At 43.9% G+C, this 18082-nt stretch overlaps 1 protein-coding gene across 1 annotated transcript; it reads right to left on the minus strand.

Annotated features, from left to right (window-relative positions):
- Window positions 1–280: 280 nt before the first annotated feature.
- On the minus strand, window positions 281–18022 carry URB2 (URB2 ribosome biogenesis homolog). The gene is made up of 10 exons (XM_042025231.1): window positions 17900–18022; window positions 17554–17719; window positions 16174–16350; window positions 11546–14918; window positions 10014–10174; window positions 8145–8255; window positions 6977–7219; window positions 6503–6593; window positions 4774–4913; window positions 281–1036 (listed from the first exon to the last, which is right to left on the minus strand). The coding sequence occupies exons 2-10, from the start codon at window positions 17677–17679 to the stop codon at window positions 839–841; spliced, it is 4620 nt and encodes a 1539-aa protein (XP_041881165.1). The 5' UTR covers window positions 17680–17719; window positions 17900–18022; the 3' UTR covers window positions 281–838.
- Window positions 18023–18082: the final 60 nt, after the last annotated feature.

Genomic DNA, 18082 nt, shown 5'->3' on the forward strand with positions numbered 1-18082 from the left:
GAATGCAAAGCAACAAGGCTGAGCTTAGACCAAAAAGGGTCTCAGATAGTAACAGTGGTAATTAACATTTGTCACAAGCTAAAACTGTACATGGAGAGTGATCACAGCTCAGATGACTAAGTGTAATTGCTTAATGACAGTAAATCGACCAGAGCTCCAGGTAGTCAGTCTTTTTGATTATCATGAGATCAGAGGATAATACAGTTGGGAAGGAAATTCAATAGGTCAGATCAGGTTGCCCAGGGCTGGACTGGACAGAAAAACCAATCAAGCAAAGAGATACAATCTTTCAAATTTTTTACTGTTATTTCTGCAGTTTTGCACAGTAACCTGCTGTACAGCTGTGTAACACTGACAAATTTCTTCAGCTACAAAATGTAAAATAACAGGGTACAAAAATAAGCACTCTAACTGCTTTAATTCTGCTTACCATGTAAGCGAAAGCAGGAGTTATATCCCTCACTGGCTTTTAGACCAGACTGTTGCTTCCACAGGAAAGCACCATGATGTGCCAAAGCCTGAAGCCTGACATCTGCTGCCAAATTGCAGTGAGCTCCCCAGGGCTCCCAGCAAGTTCACCAGGGGCCAGCAGAGGCACAGCAGTTCTGTCATTTGTGTCACAACACAGGACCAGACCAAACAGCACAGCACATCCTCCCTCCCCATCTCCCTTTTTCCCCCTTATGAAGGCTGGCTGTATAGGGATAAATGCAATTCATGTTTAGCACCCTCCTCAGGTTCGATCTTACTGGTCATCCCAAACCAAACAGCAACTGAGCATCTTCTCAGTGCTGCAAGATCAGTTCATAACTGATCATGCAGCACCAGGCAGGATTCCTCATGCAGTGTACTTTTCCTCCCCCTGCTTTTTTGCTTTGTGGTAGTGGTTGTAATCATTATACAGATCCTTAAAGACCTCCCTCACGCCTGCTGGGAGCGATGCATTCAAGAACTTGATGTCCCGTTCAATGCAAAGGTCAAGGATGTGATATACTCCTTCTGTGAGATGTGTCTTCACAGCTGGGTGCAAAGTCACCTACAAGAAGAACAAAATTGCCTTAAACTTGAAGACAGAAAGGCAAGAAAACACCGTTTCCACAGTCAGTGTACATTAAATGCTGACAACATTATCCTTTGCATCAGACCATCTGGAACAGCCCATTAGATAAAATCCAAGATTTTGACTTGTGCAGTATTTCCCTGATTTTTGCAAACATGTTTTGCAAAACAAGCACAGCCTTTACAGTAAAATCCACAGGAGTACTATATACATTGCTGCAGTGGCAAAGACACTAATCATCCTGGAATCGCATGGACACTCCTCTGCACAACAACTGTAATTAAAAAACCCCTAAAATACTTGCCTTGGATTACACATTTCAGTAGATTCTGTATGTCTCCTATAGGCTGTATACTAGTAAGTCAGTTACAAATGAGCACTTCCTTTAGGCTGCTCTCTCATTTACATTGGGTAGTCAAACAATTATAACTTCTCATTTCGTTATTTGATATTTATCTAACAATTTTTTCCTGAGTACTTCAATGTGCAAGCCTTAATAAAAGAAGCCTTCAAAAAGCTCAGGAGATGTGTATTTCCTTAATCTGTTTTAACACCAGGAATGAGGTACCTTGCCTGAAGTCAGGCAGAAAGTTGGCGGAATACAAGAAATTACTCAGGACTCGGCGCCCTGCTCCTGACATTACCTCTGCTCAACCCCACAACCAGCAGAACCCCCACTACAACCAGGAACAGCAGTGCTGCCTCTGGAGTCCTCTGCTGCTCTAGGCTAATTGAAATTTGTCCTGTGCTCACAAATCACTTGCTAAGTACTTCACTGCCCAAGACAGTGCTAGCCTCTGGCATCATCACATCATTTTTGCTGCAGAACCATGTCTTATCTTTGCTGAATCCCAAAATTAGCCTTATGCCTCCAGATGTCAGCCTCTGCACTCCACGCCTAATGAAAATTACATCAAAAGCTGTCACTAAAATTCAGGCTTCTTTCTTCCTTAGGCAACTAATAAACTTTCTGCTAATGAAGTGCACTCCTCACCACTGTGACAGGCTCCTGCTCTTTTTCTGCCCTACATGTGGAACAGCTAATATATTTTGTTAGATCCACTAACATAGCAGGGAAAAACATATAGCAGGCATTAAGGCACATAAGCCTTCATTAAGATCTGTGACCCTGAAGTGTTTGCATGTCCAAGAGGTCGTAATTTTCCCCTTCTCTGTCAGTTGATCAATTGGTTTGTTTCTAACAGATGTTTTTTCTCCCTACACTGTCCAATATGGTTGGAGAACAGCTGAGCATCACAGCTCCCAGTGAATGCACTGGGCTGGGCTCTCCCTTCCTAGGGCAGAGAAATGACTGCAGAGAACAAGGACAGGAAAACCCACAGCTATTGACAATATGGACCAGATGGCCCACTTGGGATAAGTAGCTATCTGAGAGCTGCAGTTAACGGAACTGCACCCCTCACACCACAAATTCATCTGGACCCATGCCTTATTTGGTCCATTCTTGCTCTGTAGTTTCCTATAAACACCAATAACACCATGGGAAGCAGAACCAAATTTAAACAGCTGCCACTACTGGCTGGCAGTTAATTATACTTGTAAGTGGTTTATGGTCTATACAGTTAGCATAACCAATTTGTCAAGCACTATAGAGCTCTTGATGTGAGACATTAAATGTGTGAAGAGGTATTTCACTGTTGCTGAATTAAGCAACAGCTCATAGGCAACAAGCAGAAAGCACTGTCAACAGTATGAAAGAGATGCCACCCACTCCAGCAAGGAATCTTTCTAGATTAATACAAAATAATTTGTGGTATAAAGAGGAAGCACTGAGGGAGCTGCTGCACAACCACTTTAGGGGTAAGTAACTACTTAGGCCAGTAGCTTTCATCAGCTCTAGTTTGCAGACCCTTAAAAGGGTTTCAGTAAGTGTGCAAATGCCCATGTAAAGAGTTAAACCTACCAACATGTTCTTCTCAGTTATCTTTGATGGACCCTCAGGGTCTTCATATCACACACAGAAAGCCACTTGGAAGAGATGAATGGTTAAAAGAGTTTTTCTCTCCCTCCACAGAGCAACATGAAAGATGTGTTCAAGCTCCATTTAAGACAGGCATGCTGAGGCCTCCCCTTCCTCTGATATCCATCAATTCCCACCAGTCCAACGAGCAAATAAATCATCACCTACTTGTGATCTATCTATTCTGTCAGACAGAAAACACTCCTTTGCCACAGCGTCTGGTGGCACACTACACCAATTCCCCCTTCCACACCCAAAGGTTCCATGCATACATTACTGATCGGTGGTTTCAGCTATCATCCATCATTTTCCATTTCCCAGTGAACATCTTGCACAAAACTTTCCTAGAAGTCTCATGAGACTTTGTGCTCCTGCTAATACAGAGACAAGTGTCCTTTCAACTCAAAAAGGTCGTTTGACAATTCAAGTCAGGCTTTCAGACTTACATTCAGTGATGACCAGATTACAGATTTCAGAGGTGGTTAAAGGGAACAGAAGTTGTCTTAACAGCAATTTTCCCTCTGCCGAACTACCATGTTCACTACGTAAACAATAACCAACTAACCAGGAAATCTGACATCTCCCATTGTTTTGCTCCACCACCCCCCCGGCCAAAAAAAAAAAAAAAAAAAAGAAAAAAGACAGAAAAAAGGTCATGAGAGAAGGCAGCAAAGTTTAACCTCTGTAATAACCTCCATGGTTAGTTACACTGGTTACACCACAATCCTTCAGGAACATAGCACCAGTTAGGATATTTTTATTTTTGTAAGAGGGCCTAAAAACAAAGACTAAAATTCCTTTCTGTATTTCAGCCCATGCCCAGGCCAGAACCACAAATAATCAATTTGCAGGTACTTGTGCCACAAGCAGCACTCAAACCCTAGTGAAATCTAAGTATATTGGGCTGAAGAAAATGACAAGCTGAAGTTACCTCCAGATGACAGAAAATACTGATCTGGCTCTGGCATCCATAAGAGCAGAAGTAGTTGCTCTCAGTAAGGATCAGAATGGTACCTTTGGTACAGAAGGATTTGGTACAGAATTACTGAAAAGCTAATAATTCTTGACTTGGTAACATTTTTTCTATTCACTTAATCATTTAGACCATATTAAAAGATATTTTCCAGAATTTTCCACCATTACTTTGCCAGATAGGGCCTTAACTACTACCAGTCCTGGACAACAAAACTATTTGGGAGACAAATAGTATAAGACATTTTTAACAATGATGGTGGCAAAACTCTGGAACAGGTTGCCCAGAGAGGTGGTGGACACCTCATCCCTGGAAACATTCAAGGCCAAATTGGATGTGGCAGTGAGCAACCTGATTTATTTCAAGATGTCCCTGATCATTGTAGGGGAGTTGGACTAGATGACCTTTAAAGGTTATCTTTCAACCTTTCAATCCAAACCATTCTATGATTCTATGAAGAAAAGCAATACCCAACATGGCATGAAAGCAAAGCAGTTCTGTACATGGGCACTGCATTGTTTCATCTTAGAAAAAAAAAGACACAGCCCACGCCTTTAGAAAATTTTCCAGGAGTTTGGTAAGAAACATTCTCAGAAACTCTTGCTCAGTATAACAGTCTGGATCAAACCTGTATCTCCATGAGGCATAACAACTTCTGTAACTTCACAAATTTTACAAAATTTAACAGAGTTGCCTTTGGAACAGAAACTCCAAAGCTAGCACAGTACTATGGCACTTTCAAGATAGATGAGAACATACCTTCTGCAATTCAGTCACATACTGAGCCACAATGAAAGCAGAAAACACAGTGAAGTCCTCCATTTCTGCAGCAATATGAGTATACATCCGTTCCACCAAGTGTGCACATTTCAGTATCATTTCAAACTCGTCCGTGTTGCCTAAAACACAAAGTGAGATGCAGCCTGGCATTTGAGGCTTAAAAACATTAGGAAAGAAACCCCAATGAATCACTCAGTCTTGATGCTTGAACTACATGAGGCCAAGGACAGCTTGCCCATTTTATCATCTTTTCTTATCAAGCCACAGCTAGAGGCCCCGTACAACACACAAAATACATCTCTTAGAATGGCTATTTTGTAAGAGTATACTGATTCCAATTTCATGTGCACTGCAAGGCAAAAATTGTTTGTTATAGATGTCGAAGTGCTCAAAGCAGCAGTTATGGTCCCTTCCGTGATTAAGTCCCAACTAGCACTGCGGAGGAGAGAACAAGGAGACAAGAAAATTGTATTCCCTACCTAGAGAAAATCAGAAGACATTTCTTAGAAACAACATGGTAAGAAAGCTTTCTGATGAGATCTATTATGTGGAATATGGCAGCAAAAGCTACATCACTGGAGATATTTAAAGTGAGACTGGTGAGATCAGCTGAGAATTACCTCAGTAGGCAGAGAATGAAGAGAGCTAGCACAAACAGCGGAGAAGCCAGAAATTATTTTCATGTTACCTGTTACAAAACCAGAACAATCCTGCAAAGATAAACAGCATCATTTTCAACTTGATGATGCCATGTACCTGGTAAGCTTCCTGTGACCCTTGCCTTAGGGAAACATACTGCAGAAGCAAGACAATTCTCCAAGTCTGGCACCAGTTTAACATACCTTTCCCTCTATGATGGAGCCTCAGCTAATATATTCCTCTATAATGAATACATACACTTAGATTTGCCCACAGCTGTGGGCACCATAGCAGCTGAGATAAATCTGAACATGGCACAGGCAGAAAGCTGGGATACAATCAGTTTCAGGCCATGAAGCCAACTTGTCTCAAAACTCACCACTGTTAATGAGAGGGTATTTGTGTCCTGACCATCTTAATCATTGTGAACATCTTTGACTTGTCTACTTTGACACTGTAAATTCTTTAGTAACTTCCAGTAAGAAGTATGTTTTTCCCACTTCCTCTTAGGATATTTAATTACACTTATTCCAAATCCTTGATCATACAGATATATCATCTAATCCCAACTGATGCTTCAGATATGTAGAGTTCTGGCTTTATATTTAGCATAGAATGGTGACAGCTCAGCTCCACAGTAAACACAATTCCAGTCTCGAGAAATTCCATTTAGTAGCATTGATTTGGGATTATAACTCACACATATTAGCGTGCATCACTGGAGCTTGCAGCCACCATGCTTCCAGACACAGGGGTTGATAGGAAGAGCAGAAATTGAGCACAGCAAGCCTTACTGGTTCCTGTCTACTTGCCAGCCAGTTAGTGAAGATTAACTTATTCACCAAAAGCAATGCTGTCCTGCATGCAGCTCCACAGGAGCCCCAGATATCTTCCTAAGCCCACAACACCACAAAGCTCATCCCCAGTTTTACATAAAGGACAGACAGGGCTGACAGTTTCAATGTCACAGCTAGGTTTTGAGGAATTTGCCCTGTTCAGTATCTCCTCTTCTAGAGTATATAAAATTACAGTGTATATATATAATGCAAAGGTGGAAAAGACATGGTACCTCTGTCTCCTTTCTGACGTCCTTCATGCATGACAGAAACAACCAGACGATGGAAACTGCTCAGAAAAGATGGTGCTGCTTTCAACAGCACCTGAAAAAGACACAAAATAAAAACATCTGAGATTACATAGTAAAGGGAGTGGAGAGGGTAGACACTATCTTTTCATTCTGCATCCTGAGCCATTTGTGCTTCTAGAGATCAACCACAGAAAAAGGAAACGTTTTTTCCTAACCTAGCATCAGATGTTCATAAGCAATCCACTGTTAGAGAACAACAGTGCAGGCACAAGCAAAGCAGGAGAGCAACTGAAATTATGTGATTTTGAGGTTCCCAGCCTTTTAAATGACAAGCAGTACAACACACTTTCATACTAACAAGACAAAATATTTCAAAACCATACTAAAAAAAATTTTATCACTGCTGTTTTGCTCTTCCTGCCTTTTTCCCCTCCTCCCACCCCCTCCCAGATGTACCTTCGGATGACACTGCACAATAGAGAAGAGCACTTCATGGACCCCCAGGAAGACACCACGATAGTCTTCTGTCTTCAGATGATCCAGAGGGACTGTTAGGAGAATGCTGAATGCCAATGATACATGATGTGGATTCACGAGAACCCGTTCTCCTTGTCTTAGCAGAGCTGCTACAGTCTCTAGAATAGGTATAACTATGATGGAAATCAGTGACTGGTCCTGACAGGCCTCTTTGGTTTGCAGCTACAAGACAGAAAACAGACATGGAGAAATGCATTAGCCACCTATCATTAGTGTTGGAACACCAGAGAACCCTAATGCTCCAACTGGAAACAAAAAATGAAACTAGACCTGTGCTAGCTGGACTGGCAGGGAGACTCCTGCACCTGAGCCATTTTCATGCAATTGTGCCCTGGCTGAGGATGCATATGAGGCATTTCAAACAAACACTGCTGTGAGCGTAACTGGAACAGCAACTATTCCCAGGCCCCTTGGAAACCAGCACCTCTTTGCACCTCTTCACACGAATGCAATGATGCAGTTCACTCCCTTACAAGCCTGCAGACCTATCAAAAAGGGCAGAAACTGCAAGCTTATGACTCCCAGGCATTACAGAGCCAATCTCTGATAAATTCTTGCCTAGAGATATCATCCCAAGAGAAGACAAACCTACTAGGTTTATGTGCTGTACAAATGAAGGACAGGAAACTTGGGTTTGATTAGTTTCAGTTAAGGTTCCCTTCCATAATTCAGTAAATTTATATAATTACTTTTTTATATAAGAATTTTTTTCTTTTTGTTTTGTTGCTGTTGGCTTCTGCTGCAACCCATGGCTGACAGTTACTTTTTCCTTTAGACAGAAGGAAGGACAGGAGACAGACTCTCTACTCTGTAGTGTAACAAGTTTCTCCCAAGCTCCATATTACATGGTGTAGTTCCATAAAATTACTGAGTATAAGAAATGGATGATCTGCACACTGCACTCACAGGAGGAGATTTACTTGAGGAAGGAGGAGAAAAAGAGTCTAGACAAAAACATTCAGATGAATCTGGCATTGATTTGTTTAGTTTTTGTTCCTGTGTGCCTCTGTGCACCTTAAATGTAACCACTAGAGACTCTAACAAATAGGAGGGGTAGGTAATGAAGTTACAATAAAGAGATACTTACAGCTAAAGCTGTGATTATCTGAGGGCTGGCAAACCAGAAAGCTTTCTCTTTGTCTCCACTTAATGGGCAGCTGAGCAACAATTTGGTTAGCGTAACAGCTGACAATACTTCCTGCAGAAAGCAGACGGATCATCAGTCAGGGGTACAAGGCACACTGGCTCCTTTCAAGCACAGAAGAGCTCTTTCAAGGCCAGTGGCACTTTTGAGCATTACCAGAGCCTTGACACATGAAAGGCCTCCCACCAATACCTCTCTTTGGAAATTGTGAAGTAAGTGGCAGCTCAACAGAATTCAATACACTGAGCAGCACTGACCCAAATGTACTTCACGCCACATTTGTTTCACAATCAACTTACTGTACAAAAAGGCTTACATGACTTTTAAGAAAGGAAAGCCTTCTCATACAACTGCCACTAGATAACAGAGGGAAGCAGAGGCAATACAGTACACTGTAAATTAAGAATGCTGGTTTTGGCAGCAGTGGTTTTTTTACTTGCTAGTTGTTTATACAGACTAATAAAAGAAGCATATTGCAAGCTACATTCAGGTAGCAGGAATTATCTGTGCAGTTCAGGAATTCCAGACACACTTTCAAAGAGATGCATCAAGAATTGATGCAGCACATCCACATCTCTTTCTGACAAACAAGACAGGGCTGGATAACCCCACAAGTTTAATCCAAGTGTCATTCTCAAGTCACTGGGCTTTCTAAGGAGCATACAGCTGACTTTTTTTGCCAAAAGTGTTCCATACATCATCACTGGTGCTTAAGCTGCTCTGAAGAAAGGCACAGAATTTAAAAAGATCCTGAGTGGTATCTGGTTATTGCTGAGTAGTCTTTAGAGCAACAAGTATCAAAATGTAGAGTTTTGGTTTTACTTAAAAATGCTAGCATTTCTAAAAGTGCCTTTTCCTTGTAAAAAAGAGCCACAGACAAACACTGACTGCTGGTGTCTGTTGTGCAAGAGCTCTGAGCAGCAAGTAGGAAAGAGCTTTCAGCATGGCCTGAAACACCACAGCTGTCTGATTTCTGTTGACAATACATGGAATCCAGACTGCTGAGTCCTTAAGCTGAACAGAAAGTTTTTTGAGTAGGTTTCTATGATCTTTCCATCTCTCAATCTATATACAGAACACAGCAGTCACCAAGCCCTTATACATGTAAACTAATTTGACCTGATCACTGAACATAAAGCAGGAAGAATGTCCTGGGGTGACGTTTTGAAGCCGCTTTATTCCTCATCCGCCCGCTCGATGCCCAAGGACGCTGGGCCTTCAGGATGGACCCGGGGCCGGGGCCACAGCACCGAGTGTGGGGCAGTTTAACGGGGGCCCAGCGGCTCGGGGGCTCGGCAGGGAGTGCACTGGGAGTGCTGTGCTGCTCTTTGGGTTTCTGTTGTGTTCCAGCTAGCTGGGAAAAGGCTCTGTTGAGTTTTTTTCTTGTTCTTTTTTCCCTTTCCTTCCCCTTGCCTCACTGCCTCCCTTCCCTCCTTGCCAGTCCAGGGAGCCTGCGAGGTGGCCCCGGCTGGTCCTAGCCCACGTGTCTGTTCCCTCCCCAGGAATTTGTTGTATTTTGAGGGGGTTTTTCATCCTATTCTACCCTGTTTTGTTTGTGTGTTAATAAACAGTTTGGGGTTTTTTTTTCCACTCTCACTGTGACCCACTTGTTTTATTGGTGGAGGAAAAGGGGAGGCCCTTTTCCCTTCGGAGGAGACACTCATTCCAGAGTGTTTCCTCCCAAAGTTTTGTCTCCAAAACCGAGACAAAGAAGAAAAAAATGTTTAACAAATGTTATTCAGCCAACAACCTTTTTTCAAGATACAGCAGCATGTACAAGGAAGTTGACAATATATTAAGATCATGTCTTACTTTAGCCTTCTGTTGCCAAATATTCCTCACTTCCAGTCCCTGCAGCACCAGCCTCATTATGGCATAAAACTCCTCAGCAGAGCAGTTTCCCAGCACCTGGACAAGCACCTCTATCAGCTCCATCTCCATACTTTGGATCACCTGGGTTGTAATTGCAGGACCTGCATATTCAAGAGACAAAAGCAATCAATTGCCCAGACAAGGACTTCCACAGGTAAGAACACGGCAAACAAAAAATAAAATAGCTCTTTTTAACACTCTTATACATAAAGAGCTCAATACTTTGCTTAACTCTCTCCACACCAGTACAATGACTTGATGATCTCAAGTATATCCTACTCTCAGGTTCACAGAGCAGTCATCATACCAATAAAGTCTTCAATAACACAGAACGACTACACAAAAGCAGCTGCACAAGCCAAGGGAGCAGGCTAAACAAGCCACAGGTCTTTTCTACAAATGGTGGCCAGAGATCCATCACAAATCACAAAAGCATAAAGCTTTTTTTATGACTATTTAATGGCAGTACAAACACTGAGATCACAACTGCAGCTCACTTGAGCAGTAGTCCCCAAAGTAGGGTGTGAACACCACAGGGTGTGCACAAGACAATTCATTGGGGTGTGGGAATTACAAGTAAAATATCTTTAACAAATATAAAAAAATATTTTAAATAGTGTTTATTTCATCTTTATCTCATGCTTTTTAAACATTTTCTGTATGTATGCTTTGTAATGTACATAGTGGAGTTCAGGCTGCGTGCTCAATTTTTTAGGTTTTTTTTAATGATAGGTATGTGCAATCAAAAATGGTTGGAGACCACTGCACTAGAGCACACCAGCAGTAAGTTTGACAAATTCCAACAGTTTGAAGAAGTCAAAGAGAACAGTTACACCTGTGCTGTGTTCTTCTCTCTTTCTGAATGAGGCAACATAAAGGAGCCATTAGGTTCCACAGCTGGCAGCAGGTTTTTCATGTAGTCTCCAGCCCTGGCTCTTTATTTGATGAGGATAAAGGAACCAACCTGCCAATATCCCACAGAATTTATCAGAATTAACACATAGTGTTCAGCATCCTTAACAGTGAGGTAACTTCCACTGTTCTATAAACTCACCTACCAGATACAAAAGCAGATGAGTACTTTACTGTAAGATCTGACCTGGAGCAAATCAGCTGCCTCAGTGGTGCCTACTATACCAATTACACAAGCAGGACACTGCACTTCAGCCCTGCATCCAGAAGTATTACCATGTTCCAATTACTTTCAAAATGTTCTACCAGGGATGAGTAACTCAGGACCTTAACTTATTAAGATGTTAACATCCATCAGAAGATCACCACCAAATTAGATGGTGGCTGTGGTCCAGGTACCACAATATTGCCTCCTTGAAAATTTTCCTGTTACACATTTAAAAAAGCCTGCTGTTTTAACACAAGTAAACAGATACAGACTTTTAAAGAAGCTGTATGCTTTGCTAAATGGCTTTTAACTAACAGAATTAGCACAGGAGGTGGAGAAAGAGTTTTCATACCAGAGAGAAGCTTTCTTATAGCAAAAACAACCATGACTGCACTTTCTTTTCCAGGATACAGCTCTGGCACGGAGCAGAAGACGGTCAGGAACTGCAATGCAGGCTGAAGGAACTGCAGATTACTCCCTGCACAGGGCAGCTCTTTCAGTATCTGAGAGTAAAACTCTTGGTACAGCTTAATACGGGGCCACTCCAAAAACCCACCGGGCTCCTTCTGCCAGTCCTTCTTGACAGGATGGCTCAGATCTGCTTTGAGGAGAGTAGTGACAGATGGTATGAATGCTACAGGCAAAAGCTGGTTTGGGGTGTTACTCTGAAGAGCGTGTTCAACAGTTCTGACCATCTGCAGAACTACTGGTTCCAACCGAGCAGACATCACATCCGCAGAATGCAGCTTCTTTTCTGGCAGCTGCTGGAGGTGCAGTGTGACGACATGACAGAGTGTGGTGAATGCTGTAAGCAGTAACTGCTCAGCTGCAGGATTCCAGTTTTTCCAGTCTTTGCTTTTGGCTGCACCTGTGTCTGGCCTGCAGCTCACCAGGAAAGACATGAACTTTTCCAAGTTGAGCTTCACACTCTGTCTTCTTTCAATAATCATCTGAAGAAAGTTGTCCAAAAACTCTTGGACTTCCTGGACATACTGTGCCCAAACAGGAACATCAGTCAAGACATCAGTGAAGAACTTGCTAGCTGTAAGCTGGGAGGTCATGACAGCCTCAAGAACATCGCTGGCATGTAACACCTTAAAAACAGAGTTGGCATTCCTGCCAGCTTGCAGGCACCTCAAGAGGTGGAGGCAAGTACTTAAAACCTTCAGCAGTAACAACCTGCTGCAAGAGACACTAGCCCTGGTATTAACTAGCAGGGACAGCAGCACCAGGAAACACCGAGTACAGTCAGAAGGAAGAAAACTGTCTAATTTCAGAAGAGAAAAAATTTCTAGCAAACCCAGGCATCTTTGTAGCTGACGTTCTTTCAGGATGACAGGGCAGCCATTTTTTGCTAACAATACTATACATTGGGCAACTTTCTCCAGTGTTTTCCATGACAAGCTCAGCTCATCCTTCTGCAGTTTGTTTTCTGATGGCACTTCCAAGGGGTCAACAGTTTTGCAAAGAGACATAATTTCTTCATGCCAAGCAATATTACTCACAGACAGCTGCTGAAGTGGCAGATCTACTGAATCCCTGGTAGCAGAGGGCAGCACCACAGCAAACTGATGAATAAGATGGGTCAGAAAAGCACAGTGCAGGACCTTCATTTCTGGTAGAAGAGAGCTGTGGATCAAACCAAGGGATATCTTTCCAATGCTGATGGAAGGCTCCTGGTCTGTGGCAGCTTCCTGGGCTTTGGCCAACATCAACGTCTCTAGAAGCACATTTGCAATGTACTCTACATCTTTTAAGGAAATATACGGCAACAGGATGGTCAGGTTGGACATGACGAGGTACCAGTGTGCTGTGGGGTAGCTAAACTCAGTTATCGCGCTGATATCTCCGTCCCACGGTTCAGATTCTCCTCTGTTCATGGTGGATCTTCCAGACTCCAGGATGAAAGCTGCAGCATGCTGCAAGGCCTGTAGGTCAGCTTCAGTCTGCATTAACATCATCTTCATTTTCTGAAGTGCAAGCAGTTCTAAGCAGTATTTACTAGTGGAGGCAAAACTATTTGCAAGTTCCATAACTCTCCCCCAACACTGCTCCTTCACACCAGGCAGGAAAGCTGAAATGCCCCAGAGCCTTGCAGCAGGTTCAGAAACAGCAACTTCAGCTGTTGGAGACACATATTTACTGCAGCTAAAACCGAACAGAGTGTCTACCTGAACCCAAGTGTAAACAAGGAGGAGAGCAGCGTCACTGGCCTTTCTTAGCCAAAGCTCTGACTTTTCTTCCTCTCTCCTAGGAGCCTGCAGCAGCTCCATCAGTGGCTGAGTTACTCCCCTCTGTATGTTTGCCATCAAACGCTGAGTGCGAAGCACCACAGGGGAAGGAGTGACATCATCCAGGCTCCTCATGTTGAACAGAAAAGCATGCAGCACTGAGCACACTGACATCAGCTTCAAGGCCATGTCAACTGACCCTTCAACAGCTGGAATGATAAGGGTCTGGCATTTCTCCACAAAGAGACACAGAATGTCCAGAATCTGGTTGGGTGGCAGTTCAAGGAGGCACTCACGAAGCTTTACTGTCAGGCCAGCAGAGAAGATGGGCGGCCTCAGTTCATCAACAGCTGGCCGGCAAATGACTGTCAGCACCTCTTCAAAGAGCCGTGGGAACTGCCTCAGCTTGGAGTAAGTCTGGAATATGGTGTTGATGAGAGTCTCCTGTGCCTTCTTCGTACGCGGCTCAGAGGCCTCGGCATCAATCCAAGAAGACGACACCAAGTCATCCAGGTCTGGCTCTACTATAAGGTGGTTTAATGACATCAAGAGTTTGAGACACCTGAACCAAGCAGGGATGGAAGCTTGGGAGTGTGTAAGCAGCATCTGTGCTAGCTTCCGGTAAAACCCAAACTGCACCTCCTTGTGCCGGATGCGGTCACTGGCGACATTATAGATATCGTTGCTGAGCACCAAGTTCAGAAGCTGTTCCAAAGCAAGCAGCTCTGTGCTCCAGTCCACAGGGGAGAGCGTATCCCTCCTCCCTGCCTGTTGTAGGTCAGAGAGCCTGAGACAGCCAAAAAGCCTGCTAAGCATGTGGAAACACACGAGGTGGTTTTCTGCCTTACAGTATGAGTCCAGAAAGAGCTTATATAGCAGGGACACCGAACCAGCCACAACCGCCCCATGGAGGGCAGATTCACACAAGTCACTGCCCAGCTTGGTCTGCACTGTGTTGACTGGTAGCAAAAGAGTTTTCAAAGCTCCTTTCTTCTTCTCCTGGGGTTCCTGTTCTGGAAGCAGCTCTTCTTTGTAGGATGAGAAAAGCTCAGGCTGAAATAACCCAGCCTGCAGCAAAGTTTCTATTTGGTTTCGTACGTCCCGGCTCAGGTGCTGACGCACATGGTTATCATCTGCTTGTGTCCAGCTCCTCACAGTCAACAAGTGCCTCAGCAGCAAACATGGCTGGAGCAAGTGACTCGTCACTTGCCCAAACACACGGTTTGGGTTGGTTTGCTGCCTCTGGATCAGGAGGTACTGAGCAAAGGTAAGTTGGAGGACGCTGAACAATTGGGAGCCCACAGCATCATAAGAAGCCAGCTCCTGACATGCCAGCTTGGACAGCTTGCTGAGGAGATCAACCAAAAGCTCACACTTTGCTGTGTAAATGATGGACAGCGAAGGAGTAGAAAGGATGCCACTGGAGCAGCTCAGCACTGTGCCAATGTTTTGTGTTTTTTCAGAACAGGCCTCCAGTAACCTTTTGTTTATGACCTGAAAATGGGGAAAAAAGAACAAAAACAAACCCCAAAAACCAGTCAATTTAGCATACAAAGATAAAGCCCATCATAATGAACCACCACCATCTTCTGTGAGCTGTGGCTGCAAGCAAGGGGGACATGCCAACAGCTGCTGCTGGGCCTCTCACATCATAGGTCTCAAACTAGAAGCTCCACTGTCCTTGCATTTGTTTGCAGCACCAGATGAGTGAGGAAGCCCTCATGTGCGCTACTGGCAACGGCGTAAGACTATCCATACTTGATCCTAATAGTTCATCCTGCAGAAACGGAGTAGGGGTAGACTTCTTCCCTTCTTGAATGGTCCTCAAAATCATGCTCCAAACAACAACAAACCCACACACAATACACATCCCTGCTCTGATACAGAGAGCTTATTTAGTAAGAATGTCCATGACTCAATGTCATCTTTATATTTGAAAATAAGACAGTTTCTGGTGCTGATATCTGGAATGTGAAGGACTGTTCTCTTTTCTCTTTGAGGGATACACATTTCTAGAGAAATAATATTGCGTTTCTTTTCCTTTTCTCAAACTTTTTGTGGATTTCCCTGTTTTTCCCTTTGATCCACTTTTCACTTGTTCCCTTTTCTCACCTTTAGATAACGTCTGCAAACAAATTCAGTAACAATTACAAATCTGCCTCTATTTTGCTAAAAACGTCACCTGTCTCCTTACAACTTATTGTGGATGGTTCATCTCCTCAGCTGGAACACTGTTGGACTAAAACAGACCCTTAAATTCTTTCCACTGGACCCTCTACCACCTCTGTCCTTGGTGTTCAGAGTACCCTGTCCTGTACCTCTGACCTAATCTTTATCCAGACAGGTTTTCATACCCAGACCATGTTTAAATTTGGCACACTTTCTGCATAAAGTCTCTGAAGCACAGATTTCATCCAACCGATTCTCCATACTTCACGGTTCAATTCTGCATGTAAAGACAATCTTTTCTTGCTTCCCTTCAATCTGATCAAAACTACAAGGGTCATTTTCCAAGTCATTTTCACTGCCTTTGCAACCATTCACTAATTCTGCCATTTTTAACCTTTGTGCTGCACAAATACAAACTGTACTGCAGGACAGAAATATAGAAACTTTCAGTATAGGTCCTGCAAGCTATCAGATTAATACATATTTCATCTAACATCTGACACTGTGAGAAAGAGTCAAGTACTGTAAAAGATACATATTGCTAGCCAGAATTTTATGAGATATCCACAGTTATAGTTACCTGTGCAATTGAAAAACTGAGACCAATAGTCTTCCCACTCTTTAAGAGATCCTGTAGTCTTTTACTGTGGATAACATTGTCAAGATATGCCCAGAGTTTTTCAACAACTTCATCCTCCAGTTCAAGTTTCTTGTTGTAGTTTGAAACCAATGCATGGCTTACCCAGTCAAGTAAAACCTGTTAAGAGAAGGGAAAACAAGAAATATTTAATAAATCTTTAATAACCCCCAAGCAAAACCAGGACAAAAGCAGTACCTCTTCACAGTTACAGTGTTTGTGCCTTGAGAACTGTGCTACATCCAAGCAGAACAGACTCTGAGTGAGCAGAGAAGTCTGCCTCTGAAGATTTCAATTCCTAAGAGCTTACACTCTACCTAATGTTGGCGCTGTGCTCTCATGTACCATCCCAAAACAGCTTTCAGGAGTGAACATCTAAAGTCTGACAACATTCTAACTCTAACAATTGATACCGGTTAGCAAATGCAGTCTTTTAAATCAGTGCTCAGAGAATCAGCTAGTTTTCACTTTCTGACAGCTGCTATTCCACTCACATCCCTCTCCTCATGTGTTGAAATTCACTACCTAGAAATTCAGGCCCAGGAATTCAGACAGGTGCAAACTGGAAAAGGCTGAAATCTACTAATTACTGTTTCAAAACCGAAGTTATAGTGTATGGCTAAGTTTAATATTCTAAGTAACTGAAATAACAAGAACCCAAAACATAGATCTCAGATGTGCAAACCCTAGACCCCACAGTACTACCAGGGCGGGAGGAATAGGACAAGACACCCGTAACCCAGGGAAACACTGCAGAGACCTTCAGGAAACAGCGTCAAAACAAAACAGGACACACAGCGGGTTTCATGAAGAGAAAACCAAATCACCTTCCAAGCAGCAGTCCATGAATCCACTGTGTGCTCTTTGCTCATGCACAAGTTCTGAGCACCAGAGAACACACACATGGCTACAGTCAGTCCTCCCACCCTGAAGTTCTTGTTTTTAACTATGGCCAAAAGCATCTGACTTCGGAGTGTCCTGTATTGGACATAATACCAATGGCAATGACAGCTCTGAAGACAATGATTTCTCATCACTCTGAGAGACAGAACACAGGCACCACCCTCTTTACAAGAAAGTTTCTTCCATACTGCACTAATGCAGGACTTTGTGCTAAAGCTACCTGCAATACGTTTTTAAAAAACATTTCATGTAACGACAAAGAAATCAGAGCTGATCACAATCCTAAACCAGCGCTATATTTACAGTGCTATCAGCTAGCTAAAAGCTAGGTCTGGATTTTAAGAATTGATTCATCCACAGCAGCAATCCGCCATCGGTATTTTCATCTTTCATCACTGTTCACCACTAAAAAGCACTCACTTGCTCCTTATTAGGCAGGACGCACTGGTGAGAAATCCACGCGAACCGAGCTAGTTTGAGTTTGTCCTCCCAAGAAGTCTTGGCGCTTTTCAGCTTCAGGTAAATCCCGGAGTAGATCGCTGCCATGGGGGCGGCACGTGGGAACAGCGAAGAGGCAGACACGCGTCTGGAAGAAACGCCAAGCAAAGAGAATGCGGTCGGAGGGGCAGCGGCCCCTCACCCCGACACTCACGCACTCACCCACGTGGCACCGCTCGGGGCCCAAGCGCCCCCTCCACCCGCCAGCCGCCCACGGCCCCGCTCCCCAGCGCCCAGCTCTCCCCCACCAGCCCCCGGTCCCACTCACCTTCCCCTCCGCTCGCAGGGACGTCGCTACCCACTCCCCGCACCAGGCACGGCCGGGCCCTCCGCGCCGGCCTCCGTCCCCTCCAAGCAGCGCCGAGCCCGGGAGGCGGCGCGCTGGGGCGAGCCCGCGCCCATTGGCGGCCAGAGGGCGCTTGCGCGGTCCCGGCCCCGCTCCCGCCCGCCC

Source organism: Corvus kubaryi, unplaced genomic scaffold, assembly GCF_017639235.1.
Source record: "Corvus kubaryi isolate FWS band 111438036 unplaced genomic scaffold, C.kubaryi_AGA036_p1.0 37266, whole genome shotgun sequence".
Lineage (NCBI taxonomy): Eukaryota > Metazoa > Chordata > Aves > Passeriformes > Corvidae > Corvus > Corvus kubaryi.

Coding starts and splice junctions, on each gene's coding strand:
- URB2 (XM_042025231.1), bottom strand. CDS start 17,679: ATGGCAGCGATCTACTCCGGGATTTACCTGAAGCTGAAAAGCGCCAAG. Junction 7,220..8,144: donor AGATAATCACAGCTTTAGCT/GTAAGTATCTCT, acceptor TCTGTCTTGTAG/CTGCAAACCAAAGAGGCCTG. Junction 1,037..4,773: donor ATGTGACTGAATTGCAGAAG/GTATGTTCTCAT, acceptor TTCTTCTTGTAG/GTGACTTTGCACCCAGCTGT.